The sequence below is a fragment of the Apus apus genome, chromosome 8, assembly GCF_020740795.1.
Source record: "Apus apus isolate bApuApu2 chromosome 8, bApuApu2.pri.cur, whole genome shotgun sequence".
NCBI classification, from domain to species: Eukaryota; Metazoa; Chordata; class Aves; order Apodiformes; family Apodidae; genus Apus; species Apus apus.
This window is the reverse complement of record NC_067289.1, coordinates 3555129-3571214: the sequence shown is the minus strand read 5'-3', so window position 1 is coordinate 3571214 and position 16086 is coordinate 3555129. Positions and strand designations below refer to the sequence as shown.

At 59.3% G+C, this 16086-nt stretch overlaps 1 protein-coding gene across 1 annotated transcript; it reads left to right on the top strand.

Moving 5' to 3' along the window:
• The first annotated feature begins 919 nt into the window (after positions 1–919).
• AGXT (alanine--glyoxylate aminotransferase) lies at positions 920–5434 on the top strand. The gene is made up of 11 exons (XM_051626338.1): positions 920–1204; positions 1329–1521; positions 1861–1925; positions 2004–2104; positions 2325–2395; positions 2721–2805; positions 3493–3588; positions 3855–3924; positions 4021–4116; positions 4303–4431; positions 4755–5434. The coding sequence occupies exons 1-11, from the start codon at positions 953–955 to the stop codon at positions 4860–4862; spliced, it is 1266 nt and encodes a 421-aa protein (XP_051482298.1). The 5' UTR covers positions 920–952; the 3' UTR covers positions 4863–5434.
• The last annotated feature ends 10652 nt before the right edge of the window (positions 5435–16086 follow it).

The window sequence follows — 16086 nt, the reverse complement described above, 5'->3', positions numbered from 1 at the left end:
ACACGTCCCCTCCCTGCCCCAGCCTTTCCCCGAGTTTCCCTGGAGGGCGGGCAGCAGAGAGGTCTCTGCCTACCCACCACCCGTGGGTCCCAGGGGGTCTCTCCTGCCAGTGTTTTAGAAACTGAGTGTTTCGGCCATGCTGCGAGCATCCAGAAGCAATCCTGACAGCTGAGAGTCCTTCAGCCAGAGGAACACATGGCTGGGACACAGCATGAGGGGCTGTGAGACCTCTCAGGACCTGGTCCTCACTTCAGTAGATGATGACTGGGCAGCAGTCCCCAGGTTAACTGTGGTTTCCATCATGTGGTGTCATCCACACCAGCTCCCAGCTCCTCTCAGAGATGAGCATTGCCTGCCTGGGCACAAGTGCTCCTGCCTGGCACCACACCAGCCCCACGGGCCTGCCCCCAATGCCTTCAGCACCAACCCTATAATCGCCATCACCAGCCCAGAGCTTTGCTCACTGAGTTGCTCCTCTGGCCAGGGATCCACTCCTGGACCTGTCACTTGGCCAGGTGTCCTTCTGCAAGGCAGGTCCTTGGCCAGGGAGACCTGTCTCACAGAGGTTTGTGCTGTAAATGATGACTGTGGTGGCTGTGCTGGGCCAGTCCCAGGGCAACAATCTCATGGCATGGGAGCTTCATATCTGGAAGCTGGAGTCCCACCTGTTGGGATGGTGATGGGAACCATCATCCACGGTGTCCTGGGGGCTGTGGGGACAGGGGCTGTGTGGGTGCTTGCAAGTCCTAGAGGCTGGCATGTCTGGGGAGCAACCCCCCACGCAGCACTAGCAAGGGGGGATCCCCAAAATGAGGGGGCTGAGGCAGTAGGGAGGGTGGTGGTCACACATTAACTGGACAAGAAGGTGGCTAGGGGCAGAGTCCAGGCTGGTGGGGGAGCCCTGAGCCCTGGGGTCAGGGTCCACAGGGAAGCTGGTCACTGCTGGCACAGGATGCACTGTGCTGCAGTGCTGGGTGCTGCACAAGCAGCCTCCACTGCTCCTCTCCTCCGGGCTCGGCTCCTGGGGATAGCAAGGCACACTATGACCAGCCTGCTCCACGTCCCTCCACCCCAGGGGCTGCTTCGACCCCTGGCTGTGCCAGAGAGGCTGCTGCTTGGGCCAGGGCCCAGCAACGTTCCCACCCGCATCCTGGCGGCGAGCGGCCGGCAGCTCCTGGGCCACATGCACCCCGAGGTGCTGCAGGTGAGCTGCCCCAGCCCAGCCTTCCTCCCCTCCTCTCCCTACCACCCCCCAGGAGGGGCTGGGACAGCTCTGCTGGGGTGAGGGGGGGGCGACCGTGGTGCCAGTCGGTGCCCTGCTGCCACAGGTGATGGATGAGATCAAGGCAGGGATCCAGTACGCCTTCCAGACGCGGAACCCGCTGACCCTGGCCATCAGCGGCACCGGCCACTGCGCCATGGAGGCTGCTCTCCTCAACCTCCTGGAGCAGGGGGACACCGCCCTGGTGGCCATCAATGGCATCTGGGGACAACGTGCTGCCGAGATTGGCAGGAGGCTGGGTATGCTGGGGGCAGCTGGATGGCACCAGCAGGGCTCGAGGGGCTGGGCTGGCAGGCAGGATGCAGGGATGTGACCCCTGGCTTGCTGTCCCCATCCCAGCAGTGGTGGCCAGTGACACGGCTTCTGCAGCTGGAGAGCCCTCCAGGTTTTTTCCAGGGTGATGTCCCTCTGCTTATGGTGGTTTATGTCTTTTCCACTGGGCAAATCCATGGGTGGCCGGACCCTGGAGGGTGGCCACACTCCTGGTTCATGCATGACCAATTCCCCTGAGGAGCGGGTGGCTGCCCAGCGGGAGGCATGCCCAAACCTTACCCTCCCTCTGTCAAAATCCCTCCCAGGAGCTGATGTTCATGAGCTGCTGAAGCCCCCGGGTGAGTACTTCACTCCAGGGGACATTGAGGAGGTGAGTGCCTGGCACAGTGCAGGGTGGTGGGCATGAGCCACCCTCAGGGGTGGTCACTGTCCCCTCTGTTTCACGCAGGGCCTGGCACAGCACAAGCCCTCGGTGCTCTTCATCACCCATGGCGAGTCCTCCACAGGGGTGCTGCAGCCACTGGAGGGGCTGGGCCAGCTGTGCCACCGGTCAGTGCACAGCAGGCACTTCTGGGGGCTGGTGGCACTCCAAGGTCACTGCCAGGGAATGGGGCTTGGGGATTTACCTGCCCCAGGCTCTGGCTCTGTTGGAACTGCTGGAAGCAGTTGGCTCCAGTGAGACACAGCCTCGGGGGAACAGGGATGCCAGGGCTGCAGGCAGAGGGGTGGCAAGAGGAGATGCCAGGGACTGAGCTCTGTTTGCCCACAGGTATGGCTGCCTGCTGCTTGTGGACGCAGTGGCATCCCTTGGGGGAGCCCCCATCTTCATGGACCAGCAGGGTAAGAGCCACAGTGCCATCACGGGCACCCAGGGGATGAGGGTCTCACACCTGGGCCAGGCAGTGAGGGCAGTGAGATCAGCCCCGCCACCCACATTTTGGGCTAGCAGCAATAGAAACTGGTCCAGCTGCAGCTAGAGAGCCTGTTCCTCTCAAGATACCATCAGCAGTGCCAGGGTGTCCCCCAAAGCAGGCCAAACACAAGCAGGACCTGCAGCATGTGCCACCCTGTGCTTCCCACCGACCACTTGCAGCTGTGTTGGGTGGGCTCAGCATGTCCCTGCTGAGAACCCTGGTCCTAAGGAGCTGCCTCCTTTCTTGGGCAGAGATTGACATCCTGTACACAGGGTCTCAGAAGGTCCTCAACGTGCCCCCTGGCAGTGCTCCCATCTCCTTCAGCCAGCGAGCCAGGTAAGGGCAGCCCCTCCCACTGAGGGGACAGGTGATGGGGCTGGGGGAGGCCATCCCCACTCTGCTCTGCCAGTCATGGCTCCAGCCCTGCTCTGGAAAGCACACCCAGCAGCAGCTCTGCTGCAGTTCCAGTTGCACTTGCTTTGGGGGAGGGCCAAAACAAAAAAACAAAACAGCTTAAATCCCTCACCCCACCCCTCCCTTCTTCCCAGGCCCATATTACTTTATTCCTGACTTCTCCACTTCCTCCTCCCCAGGGCTCAAGGGGACAGGGAGTGGGGTTTACAGTCCATCACACACTGTTTTTTGCCACCACTTCCTCCTCCAGGAGAAGGATTCCTCACATTTTTTCCCTGCTCCAACGTGGGGTACCTCCTCCCCTCCTGCCTCACCAACCCTGGTATCCCTGCTCAGGCATTGCCCTCACACCCACCTCTTCTCTGCCCTGAGGTCTTATATCAGTTGATTTCCCCTTCTGGAAGATATTCATTGCAGAGGTGCATCCATTGTCTCTGATGGGCTCCACCTTAGCCAGAGGTGGGGCTGAATTTCTGGAGCCAGGGGACCTTCTGGAAGCTTCTAACAGGAGCAATCCCTGAGGCCTCTCTCCTGTTACCAAAACTGCTCCAAACCAACCCAGCCCAGGGGGTTAAGGTCCAGCTCCTCCCTAGCACTCTGCTTCACCAGGGAGAAGATGCTGAGGAGGAAGACGAAGCCCCAATCCTTCTACCTGGACATGGCCTGGCTAGCAAACTACTGGGGCTGTGACGGGGAGCCACGAAGGTGAGGACAGGCTGTCCTGGGATGGGTGGCCACAGCCATCTCAACCACAGACTTCACCCCAGCTTGGGGGCTGTATCCCCTGCAGAACTCGAGCCCTCCCTCGCCATCACCCTGACCACAAAGGGGCCCAGGGGTATTTCCATCCCTTCTGTGCTGGGTGAAGAGGAGGGAGGACGCTGCACTGCAGTTCCTACCCCAGCCAGCTGGAGCACTGCTCTGCTGCAGGCAAGGCTGGAACTCACCTGGATGCCCCTTGGGTTTTGCAGGTACCATCACACAGCACCAATCAACAGCCTCTTCAGCCTGCGGGAAGGCTTGTCCATGCTGGCCGAGATGGTGAGCCATGCCAGGCAGGCAGGGGGCAGCAGCAGTGCTGGTGGGGTTTGGGTGACCGGTGGGGGCCAGGACCTTCTCCATCCTCTCTGCCCACAGGGTCTGGAGAGGTCATGGGAGCGCCACCAAGAACACTGTGCCCAGCTGTGCCAGGGGCTGCGTGACCTGGGCCTTGAGCTCTTTGTGAAGGAGGAGGTGGGTGCAGGGCAAGCCCACCACCCATGGTGCAGCTGGAGATTTGCCTGGACAGCTTTTGATGCTGGCAAAAAAACTTCCCCCCGCCCCGCCAGCAATGCTCTCTCATGGCAGGCTGCTGGGCTCCCAGGGGAACAGGGCCACAGCCAGGAGCTGCAGGTTTAATCCCATCTCTCTCTTCCACAGAAGGCCAGACTTCCCACCATTACCACTGTCAAGGTGCCTGAGGGCTACGACTGGAAGGAGATCACAGCCTTTCTCATGGACACCTGTGCCATCGAGATTGCTGGGGGCCTGGGCCCCACAGCGGGCAAGGTGGGCAGTGTCCTCCCCTCCCACTGCCCACACTAACTGGTGCTCTGGGGCTGCAGACAGCCACACACACAGCGGGGTGCATCTCACCCCCTGCAGCAGTGCACGGTGGTTCCCACCCACCCGCAATTGCTGCCCACCATTGCACAACCGTGCACATCATTAGCAGGGTGAGATGCCTTCAGACACGGCCCCTCCTCGCCTGCCCTCTGCTCCACGCGGGAGCCGGTGCCCTGCAGCCAGCAGCGCTGCTGGCAGGGAGACAGCACCCGGGCACGGCGGCAAAGGTGGGTGCTAGAGGGAGATGCTGGCCCTTCTCCTCCCAGGTCCTGCGCATCGGCCTCATGGGCTGCAACTCGACCAGGAGCAACGTGGAGCGTGTGCTGGGTGCCCTGCGGGACGCCCTCGGGCGCTGCCGCCGCAGCAGGATGTGACCCCCTGCGGCGAGGGGGCCGGACGAGGCGGTGCGGGACTTCCCTGCGTGCCGGCAAGACGGCGGGAAGAGGGGCACTGCTGCCTCTCTGGGGTGCGGTCCGGAGACGCTGCAACACCCAAGCCAGGGAGAGAAGGAGAAGCTGGAAGAGCAGGGGATGTGGAGGTGAGGGCTGCCGCTCGGCAAAGGCAGGAGGTGGCTCAAAACCCCTTCTCCCAGTGCCCCACGCAGGGTCGATCCTCGTCCTGGTGGTCTCCTCCCCCAGCTCCTCCCCTTCCCCTGGCCCCACAGCGCAGCAGCCCCACTGCAAGCTGGCACAGGGGCTGGATACAGGATCCAACCACAGGTCCCTTGCCCTCCCATCACCCTCAGTTGCCCTTGCACCAGAGTCCAGCAACACAGGATGCCAGCCACCCACCCCAGATTAGGTACCCTGGGATTCAACACCCACCCACCCCAGGACTCAGCTCCCCCAGGGGAGCTGAGAGTCCACACATGCAGTCCCAGCTGCAGCACCAGTACCATCCTTCCTCAATAAAGTGCTTTGGCAGCGTGCTGCTCCCTGGCCCCACAGCTCACCTTGCACCCCCCCTGAGTTTTGACATAGATGGACATGGTGGCAGCAGGGTCCTACTCAGTTCTGCTGGGAACTGGACTTCTTGCTGGATCTTAGAGTGGAGCCCGGACGTTGTTGAGCAGTGAGCACCATCCTGGCTCAGGTACACCTGGAACTAAGCAGAGTCAGGGGGAGAAAAGGGCTCCCTGCTCTGCTTGAGCCCACAGTCTCCACAGCAGGGTTGGGCAGCACATGCCAGCAGCTACCAGGAGCTGGATGGCTCTGTGGGGCAAATTCCATCACATTCTAAGCTGCTTAGCCCAAGAGGTTTCTGGTGCTGCTGCTCTCTGCCTTGTGAGAGCAGCCCATGGGTCTCTGGTCCCAGTCACCTGGCTGAGCAGGATGCCAAGGTAGGCTGTGTCCCAGTAGGACCCATCCTTGGCAGGGAGCTGAAGGAGGGCATGGGTGCAGGGGTCTGCCTGCCAGCTGTTGATGCACACAGAGAGGCCAAAATGGAAGTGGAGGAAGCGTCAAGGGGTCCCAAGTGAAGCTCTGCACCTTATGGTAAGGGGAGGTGAGGGGGACAGGACCTCTCCTTGAAAGAGGTTCTTCTCTAGGTGCAGGAAGTGGGGCAGGTGTTGAGTAGCCAGACAGTGGAGGAGGATCTCCAAGAGCTTGTAGACAGAGCCCTCAAAATGCTGCCAGTCCTCTGGAGAGGGCAAGAACTCTGTTGTCCACAGCAGCACCATCTGCAGGGAGAGACAGAGGCTGTCGGGATTGGACACTTCCCTCAAAGCCTGTGCCTTCACACCCAGCAGGTCACTGTGCAACCACCTGTGGGGCTAAGTCCTCGACATGGACATCATGTCCTCAGCAGCCTATGACTGCACAGGCTCTCAGAGCTGCTGCTTTGGGTGCTGCAGGCACAGCTGAAGCCCCACCACCCCTTAAGTTTTGAACCTTCGCTTCACTCCCCAAAGAGCCCCTGTGTCAGCTCTGAGGAAGGTCCAGGCTCCATGTGCCCCCACGTTTGTGTGTCCCCTCCTGCTCAACTCATGCCTTTCCAACGCTGTGGTTTGGCTGCGGTTCCCTGGTGAAAGCCATTCTCCAAATCCCACTGGGGTGGTTTTCGGGAAGGAGCATCGCTCCAGCGGGGCTCAGGGCCAGGCCAGCAGATGTGGGCACAGCAGGAAGCCGTGAGCAGCTGAACAGAGTCATGCTGCTGGGTGGCTGAACAGTGCCAAGAAAAACAATGTGGTCCAAGAAAAATGGGCCAGCAAGGGTCTCAGGTTGAGGGGGTAGAGGAGGATGAAGGGCTCTGTCTTGGCCGTGGAGGAAGGAGGGAATGGGGGGCTTGCTGAGGCTGCATGAAGAGACTTGCAGACCCTCTGGTCCTCTCACATCAGCTTTCCATCAGAGCCAAGATTTACTTCAAGAAGCACCTTTGGAGATGAAAATACATGAAGAAGCTGATGGGACCCCCACGGGCATTCCCAGTGTCCCTTCCCCATCCTGTCTTTCCTGGGGAGGAAGGTTCCAACTGGGGCCTATGTGTGCACAGTTCCCCAATGTCCAGGTCCAGCTCTGATGTGCTTCCATCTCCACCCCCCAAACAGACTCCTCTGAGAGGTAGGGGGCACTCAGAGGCCAGAATAGATGGGCAGAACATGGTTAGGGTGAGCCAAGCATGCCAAGTCCCCAAGCAAATTCTCCCTAGGGGCTAAAGGCAGGGATGGATGAACCTTGCATGGAGCTGCCACTCAGCAAGGAGGAAGGTACCTGAGGATGACTCTGCTGCCATGGGATGACAGGGAGTAAATTGCATCTCCCCTTTCTTAGCTGAGGGCAAAGCCTGTCCCAGCACACGGCAGGGTGCTCACTTGCTTGTGCAGGCTTTTGGGGGGCCAAATCCCCAGAGACACACCCCAGCCCCTTTGTGCAGCAATCACCTGGGCTCTTCAGCTGTGCTGGTGACAGCTCCTGGCCAGGGCAGCGCGGCCCCGGTGTACGCACCTGGCTGAAGCAGGAAGCGGCGCTGGCAGCGCACGATGGGCAAAACAAGGAGCTCTTTCAAGTGCTTAGAGGACTTTGCCCAAACCAGGCATCCTGCACCGCTTCCCTGCTCCATCGCACTGTTGATCCAGTCCTCCACGTCGGTCCCCGGAGAGGACGCTCCAGATAGCAGGTGCCCAGCCCCAGATGGTGCCTGGCTGGGATGTCCCCAGGCCACCACGCCAGCACCCGCAGGGCATCAGCATTGATCCGCAGGGGGTCACCTCCACCGTGACAGCATCCTCAAAGGCACAGAGTGAACTCCAAGGCTTCCAGGTTCCTGGCACAGTCCACGAGGAAGTGGGGCTCCCTGTCGTGGACGCCCTCCAGCAGGATGTCCTCAGCCTGCTGGAAATGCTCCAGCCGCTGCCACTTCACAGGACGCGCTGACCCCAGGGTAGCTGAGTGGAAGCGCTGGCTGCCATGGCAGCTCCGCTGCCGTCCTGACCCTGCTCCGGGAAGGCGGAAAAACATGCGGGCAGGGAGGGCAGGGCTGGGGGCCAGCGCAGGGTGGGTGAAATCCCAGCTGGGCGTTGACACGCACCGTTGCTGGGCAAGCACCAGAGAGAGCAGCCGGGAGCACAGTGTGTGTGTGTTCCCCTCCCCAGGGCAGGGGGCCGAGACAGACCATCCCGCGTTCCCGCGGGATGAGAGGGGATGCTCATCCCGGCGCCCCGCCCGGGCCCCCCCCCCCGCCTCGCAGCAGGACCCGAATGCGTGGCGGCCGCGGTTGCCATGGCGACAGCGCTGGACCACGGGGGAGCATCGTCTCCGGGTTGGGGGGGAGGTACATGCAAACCGGCGCTTTCGGCCCCAAAAGCGCTGGGCAGCGGGCTGGCAGCGAGCCGTGGAGCCAGAGGCTGGGTCCTCAGCCCCGCTGCTGCCAGGAGGAGCGGAAGGGGATGTTTTTTTTGGCGTGCCGCTCCGCTCAGAGCGAGCTCTGAGTCGCCTTCCACCTCCCGGGGAGCAGAGCTGCCAGGGGACAGGCTCAGCCCCCTGGGCTGCCCGGAGTTAGGACAGCTCCGGCCACAACGGGGCAGAGACTGCCTGTTGTTCCTGCTCAGCCTTTCTTTCTTACCTTCCGTCTGTCCTCCATCACATCCCAGAAATCCCGGAGAGGGGGGTGCACGGTAGGTCCATCCCAGGGCAGGACCCCCAGCTTCACAGGCCCTGAGCCAGAGCTCCTCATTAAAGCCCGTGGGTGGAAGGCAGGGCTCTCCCAGCAAGACAGCACAGTTCAGTATTCCCAGGCTTCCCTGCAAACCTTAGTCAGAGCAGGTAAGGGAGTGGGGAAGGCTCCGTGACAGTAGGAACCCATGTGAGAGACAGTCGTGGAGTTCAGGGCCATTCCCCTCACTGCCTGTGGCTCAGGCTTTTTATGGCCCTTTTATATAGCCCAGACTAGGTTTCTGCATCTCTTCAGGGTTGTTTCCAGTTTGTCCCCATGCCTCCTTCAGTCCCACATGGCTGAGGAGCTGCCCTCCAGGCAGAGGTCTGTCCTCCAAGACTATCTGCTGAGCTCTGGACAGCCCTGTTTGTCTTCCAAGAGGGAGCAGGGCCAAAGCTTCTACCCATGAAGCATATTCACATGCCTGCAGTACAAGCTATGGAGGTAGGTGTGAGCCTGCAGAAGGCTCCTCACCACCTGGAGCGTGGTCAAGCAGAGGGCAGGGCTGGGTGTTTTGGACAATCCCAGGATTGGGAACCCAGGCTCAAATGTCACACATCCATTGGTGTTGAAATGTTGGGGAAAGCTTCCTAGCAAGGAGGTCAGTTAGGCTGCGGAAGACATAGTGAGATAGTGCAGTGCTCAGTCTGGACAAGTCACTGGGAGGCTGGCAGGGAACAGCCTGGCACTGGCAGAGGGGCCAGGCTGAACGAGCTAATCACTCGTTTTCTATCTCAGCATTTTATGGTTCTATGAATTTTCACTCTGCTAGGAAGAGGAGAGGGAAAACAACTGAAAAATGAGAGCAAAGGCAAGTGAAAGAGAGTTAGAACCCTGGGCCACACGGGAGCACTTGCCATGACAGGAGCAGGGGAGTTACCTGCAGTGAACCCCAAGAACCCCTCACCCACCTTGCCCCTCTGTGCCATTGCTGAGCCCCATGCCCTGCAAGATGCCCTCCCCAGTCAGCAGAAGGGCATGGGGGGTTTAGCTGGCAGGTGGAGGAGCTGACGAGGGCCAGGGGGGCCGGGATGTGGGAGGCAGGTGATGTCTCCACACCAGCTCCAGAGCTGGCACCTCTGTGCCCCAGGAGGCTCCTGCCTGGAGAAGCACGGCCCCCAGCAAAAAGGCTGGGGTGGGGAAGGGGGGACGCAGGCAGGGGAGGCAGAGAGGAAGGGAGAGTAATTTAACATGACAGGCTGTTTATTTTGGCAAAAAGTCTTTCTTTTTCAACAGATTTCAAAGCCCAGTCCCAGGACTGGGAGGGGGGGGGGGGAGTGAGAGGGGGGCACAGAGAGGAGTGGGAGAACAGGGCTGTGAGAAGGCGTGTGATGGGGCACCCGGCCGGAGGGAGAGACGGGGAGGAAAGCCCTGCCTGCTTGTTTGGGGAGCTGCTGGGTTTTCACAGCCCTGGGTGTGCTTGCACACTCCGGAGGGGTCCCCCCTTCTCCCCCCCCCCCCCCCCCCCCCGCGGGCTGTCCCCACGGGGGTCTGCGTGCACCCGCGTGCACGTGCTTGCCCGCACGCACCCGCGCTCGTTCGCACGCTCCCCCAGCCCCGGCTCCTTCCTCCCGGCCAGAGGGCTCAGCTGGAGCCTTGGCTTCCCCCAGCCACTTCTCAAAAAAGAGGCCGTTTATTCCAAAAAAAACGACAACAACCAAAACACACCAAAAAAAATCGGCAACAACAACTGACAAAAAAACCAAAACACAAACAAAAAAACAACCAACAAACCCCAAACTAGGGAAGAAATAATTATTATAAACACATTAAGGAGCTTTGGCTGTAAAAGCCCTGTTAGAGCACAGGGAAGGAGCCAAGGCTGCTAATGGCAGGGAGCACAGGGGGGTGGTTTTCCTGCCTTGTGCTCCTTTTTTTTTTTTCTTTTGGTTTTTTTTTTGGGTTGTTTTTTGTGTTTTTTTTTTAGTCCTGGTCCAACACCCTCCCCCGTCCCCCCCCCTCCCCCTTTTCCTCCCCTTTATCCTGGGAAATGAAAACAATTTATTTAATGATGGATCGTCCCTTTCTCTGGTCACTGACCTTCTGGGTGAATTTCTGCTGAGCTCAGCGGAAAACGCGAGGCTGGGTTGTGGATCCCATCTGTGGGTGGGGGAGGGAGGGGGAGCTCACCCTCATCCTTCTCAAAAACCACAGCAACAGTCCTGGGGAGCAGGATGGGGCCAGTGGGGAGGGTCTCCACCACAGCAGAGGACTTTTCTGCAGCTGCTGTCCCTGCGGTCCTGGCCCTGGGTCTCTGTGAGCAGATGTGGGGGCTGCAGCAATACCCAGAGCCCCCCACACCATCCCCTTCTCTCTCCAGAAGTCTCACAAGGGTTCCCAACACTCACTGCCTCCTCCTCAGCCTGGCCTGGGGTGTGAGGGCTGGGGTGCAGTGTTGGAGTGGGAGCTGGGAGCAGAGATGTCATCTCCATTCTGCTGGCAGCCACGTTCCCTCTTGCTGCCCAGTGGTGGGGCAATGAAGGGGCTTTCTGAGCTTACGGTGGCCATGGGAGGCATTTTTTTTGGAGCTGCTCAGGCCAGGGGGCCAGGCATGAAGCTTTGGATGTGTGTGTGGGACTGCAGGGAAAGGCAGGGGAAGGGGCAGGATGACACCAGCCAGCCCCCCCTGCCCTCATTCAGACAGGCTGTCAGCACCCGGTGTGCATTGCCCCAGGGCCCTGGGCATGGGTGCAGCCTGGCATCCCCCACCACTCACAACCCCCAGCTGACCTGTGGAGCAGGGATGGAGCAAGCCAGCATCCAGCCCCCTCTCCTCTGGCCCTTCCTCTGCCATGGCCTGTTGCTCAAAGCATGGTTCTTGTAAAACCGCGTAAATATTTATACAAGAATAATTTAAAAAACATGGTCTGTCAAATAATCAAAGCAGCAGAACATCCGAGGAGCTCTCAGCTGGATTGGGAAATCCAGTGCTGCTTTCCTATGCCACACTGTGATGCTGGAGGTGCTTGTGGATGTCTCCAGCCCTGCGGGCTGCTGGACTTGCTGGCGTGGGTTTGTGGCAGGTCTGAGGTCTTCATGTTAATGTGGTTTGTGGACCACAGCAGCAGCTTTCGCTTGCATCAACTTGAGCCTCCCACTGCCAGGAGCCCCAGCTGGGGGTGAGACTTCACCAGGCACTGGTTTCAGCCGCATGTCTTGTTTTCAGCACTGTCCCCCACACTGGGACTGCACCAGGAGCTGGAGAAATCCTGGGTTGAAATGCTGCATCCCTGTCCTCCCTTGAGCTGCGTGGTGGGGCTGAGGACTCTGACGGGGAACTACAGGCCTGTCAGTCTCACCTCTGTGCCCATCAAGATCAAGGAGCAGATCCTCCTGAAGGCTCTGCTATGGCACATGGAAAACGAGGAGGAGGTTGGTGGCAGCCAACATGGCTCCACCAAGGGCAAATGGTGCCTGATAAATTCGGTGGCCTCTTATGATGAGGTCACAGCATTGGTGGACAAGGGAAGAGCAACTGGCATCACCTGCCTGGATTTCTGCAAAGCATTCTGCACTGTCCTCCATGACATCCTGGTCTCTAAATTGGAAAGATATGGATTTGATGCATGGAGGACTCAGCCTATGATACGATTCTATGACTGGTGTGGGTGAAGTGGCAAGGTGGCAGCTGAGCTGGCAGGGTGGCCTTCCCAGTGCAGTGGGGTGGCAGGAGTACAGCATCTGCCAGCACCCTCAGGTTTTCAAAAGCTTGGCTTTGCAAGTGCTGGGATGAGAACCTTGGGCTAGGGTTTCCCACAGAGAACTAAATTTGAGTCCTAAATGGTCCCACATCCCCATAAGCACTGGTGTCACCAGTAGCCAGCACAGCCACATCCTCTCCTGCATCCTGCTGGCACCACCAAGAAGCCCCAAGCTGCCCCTCCTCAGGGAAGCAGGGTACAGCATTAAAACACCAGGAGACCCCTAGCCCTGTTTCCTTCTTGCTTGGGGCTCTCCTGGATGGGGCAAGGCAGGGGACACAATTGCCACCAAGCAATGACTCTGCTGCCACAGCTCAGCCAATCCACAGCCACACGCTCTGGAGGATTTCAGGTTGCTGGGGGGAGGTGAGGGGGTGGGAGAGGGGAAGGGGCTCCCCCTGTTCCCATGGCCCTCCAGAGCTGGGGGGCCAGAGGCAGGCACTGCTGGAGTGGGAGCTGTGTGTTGCAGTGACCTCCGTCCTCCTGGACGCCTCCCAGCCCCTTCCCACCACCCACATTTACCCACATGATTCGTGTTCTTTCATTCTTTGAACCCGGGCCATCTAATGAGTTCAAACCCCTTCATTAAAACCTTGGCTTCCCCCCCTAAAAAAAAAAAAAACACAACAAAATGCCTGCACACTTCCCGGGGCTACCTGGCTGCCTTGCCCACCCCCGAGGAGGGAGCTCCCAGGGCCAGTTTCTCTCCCCACGGGAGGTGATGCTTGTGCCGTGCACGTGTTCAGCATCCACAGGGAACACTCTCTGTGCTCGGCCTAATTAGCTGGAAGGGAGGGGGAGAGCCAAATCCAAACCATGTGCTGACCTGCAGGCCCCTCTGCCTGAAAGCATCCGTGCTGAGCGCTCTCTGGATCCTTAATAGCTCCCTGGGTCCTTTTTTTCACATTCCCCCTGCAAACACGGTCCCCCCTGCAAACATGGGGGGCCTGGCGAAGGGGTGGGGTTGCTAGGGCTTTGTGCTGTTTCCTGATAGTTTTCCAGGGTTGCCTTTTGTGGGAGGCAGCAGACAAGGCTGGGGTTTGAGCAGCGGCTGGGAGGAACCAGGGGGGCAACCACTGCAGATTTGGGGCAACCCTGGTGCTGTGATGCTGGGGAGAGACAGGCTTGGGGTTGGCTGAAGGACCTCTGCCTCCATCCTTCACTCCTGGAAGCTGCATCTGCCTCTTCCTCTGTTGCAGCTTGTGTGTGCACTTGTCCCCACAGCGTGCCCAGGGTCCACCAGCCTCCTCAAGGCACTTACCAGGTGCCTGCAGAGCCCAGGAGGAAGCACCACGTCCAAATCCTGCTGGGATCCCATGCTGAGGTGTTTCCCTGGGGAGCATCCTTGGTCCTGAGTGCCAGAAAAAGCAGGGGAAGCCTGGGATGAGCATCTGGGATGAGCACCTGGGATGCCCCTGGGACCTGCAGGGTCCCTACCCCACCAAACCCACACCCCAGAGCGGTCCCAGGTCCGTTTTGGAGGCCACCAAGAAGCCAGCCACCCTGAACTCAGCTGCGGGCAGAGGAAAGGGGCATGTTCTCCTGGAGAGGCAGCGGGCAGCGGTGGCCGGAGCTCGGCCAGATGGTGCGGGGAAAGCGCAGCTTCCCTCCCGCGCTCCTCCCAGCCTTCCCAGCACGGAGCCCGGCTTCACACCGGCTCCAGCTCCTGCCCCAGAGGAAATGGCTGCGGGCTGTGGCCCACAGCTGTTTTCCCCGCTCGGTTTGCTGCTTTCAATTTAATGTCCCGGGGAGCTGGATTGGGACAAGGCAGGCGGAGCATTGCGGTGCTTTCCCGTGCGAAGCCTGGCTGGAAGAAAAGCCTTCCTTCATGCTCAGGATGGCTGCTGGCAGGGCTGCTCCCTCCTGCCCGCCTCTGCCCCGCAGCGGGGAGTAGGTTGTTGCCACCGTGTCCCCGTGTCCCTTGGGAGCTGAGTGTGCAGGGCTGGGAGACAGGACTTTTGGGGGTACACGGCACAAGGCAAACTCAACCCTTACTTCCAGGGGAGCATGGGGCTTACCCCTCCTTGGCTGTGAGGTGGTGGATGGTGACGGCCAGAAGAAGCCATCCAGTTGCTCCCCAAAAGAGGTGGGTCTTGACCCGCTCTCCCCCCGCCCCCGAGCTGCAGATGGGCTGCATGGGGAAGGCAGCAGTGCCCCCATTGTGTCCCCCTCCACGGCATCCCTGGGCGAGGGAAGGGGTGAGCAGCCTAATGCCTTCCAGAAGATCAGCTGTAAATGGCCGGGGAGGGTAATTCATATCAAACTCATAAAGCCTTTATTAGTGTCTCGGGGGAGAAATCCGGATGTGGCCGTTTATTTATTTTGGATTTTGCTTTTTTCTTGCCTTTCCCCCCCCCCCCCCCCCCCCCCCTTTTCCTTTCAACTTTTTCTTCCAGCAGATTTTTAAAGGGACAGGGGCATCTTGCTGCGTTTGGCAGTGGGGCTCGGTGAGGGCAGGCTGCCTGCAGGACGTTTGGTCCTGGAGCATTGGTGTCAGCTGAGGCTGCCCTGGCATCTCAGGGAGTTGGGCAGATCCTGGGATCTGGCTCCAGGGCCACAGCAGGTCCTGGTGCTGCCATGGGCTGGGAGTGTCGTGCTGCCCCGAGGGTGTTGCGGAGCCCCACAGCTTTGCTCTGGGTGCTGCATCCCGGCTGTCTGCAAGCCCCCCGCTGTGCCCAGCCCTGCTCTCTGCCCTCCACCCCCTGCCTCAGTTTCCCCCGCTCTACACAGAGGTGATGATCCCTGTGCCAGCACTGCCACCTCTCGGGGCAGCCAGCAGCGTGTGGGCGAAGATTTTGGGATCACCATCATCCTGATGGCAGCGCTGGGCTTCCAGTGAGGCAGACTTTCCGCATCGGTGTCCACGGGCTGGTCCTAACCCAGTCCTGCTGTTGTTTGCTCCTCTGCTTCGCTCTTTACATAATTTGTTCCTTGGCCCATTTTCAAATGTACCTCGCAATCGTTACAGCAGAGGATATTTATACAGCGGGGCTGTAGAATAACAAGGAAAACCTCGGGAGCTGGGGACAGGATTCCCACAATATCCCAGTGCCAGGGGCCGGCAACAGCCCTCCAGGGTTTTACCCGGCCCCTGGGTGGGGCTGGATGGGATTCTCCCTTGCAGCCCCTCCCAGCTCTGCTCATGCACCCCGGATCCTAGTGCCATGGGACACGGCGGGCACATCCACAGGGGAGCCAGGAGGTGGGAGGGGATGGAGACATGGAAACCCTCCCCGGTCCCACTGGATCCCTCACCCCAGCACCTGCCTGCCAGCGGTGCGGGCAACATCCATCCTTAACTGCCAACTAACTGTCAAAAACCCACCAGGGCTTTTCAGCGGGGTGTCCCGGGGGACAGACCTCCCCGGTTTTCTGGGAGTTGTGGGCTCTCTTGATAAAACCATTTATTGCTGATCAATGTAGGGTGGGTGTGGGTTTGTTGTGGGTTTTTTTTTGTTTGGTGTTGGTTTTTTTTTTTCCCCTTCAATGGAGACAAAGAGGCCCTTGAGCCTAAAGCGTAACTTAAAACATGGCATTCCTGAAAAGAATTTCCTGATCATATTTTTAGCACCTAAAAAAAAAAAAAAAAAAAAAAGAAAAAAACCCAGGGAAAAAAAAAAAAAAGGAAAAAAAAAAAGCAAATAAGAGGTTTGGGTTTTTTTCCCTCTTTTATTTTTTTTTTTTTTTCGCTCCAGCAACTTTTTTTCTCTCCAATTTTTTTTTTTTTTTCTCCCCGGTTCCCTGTTTG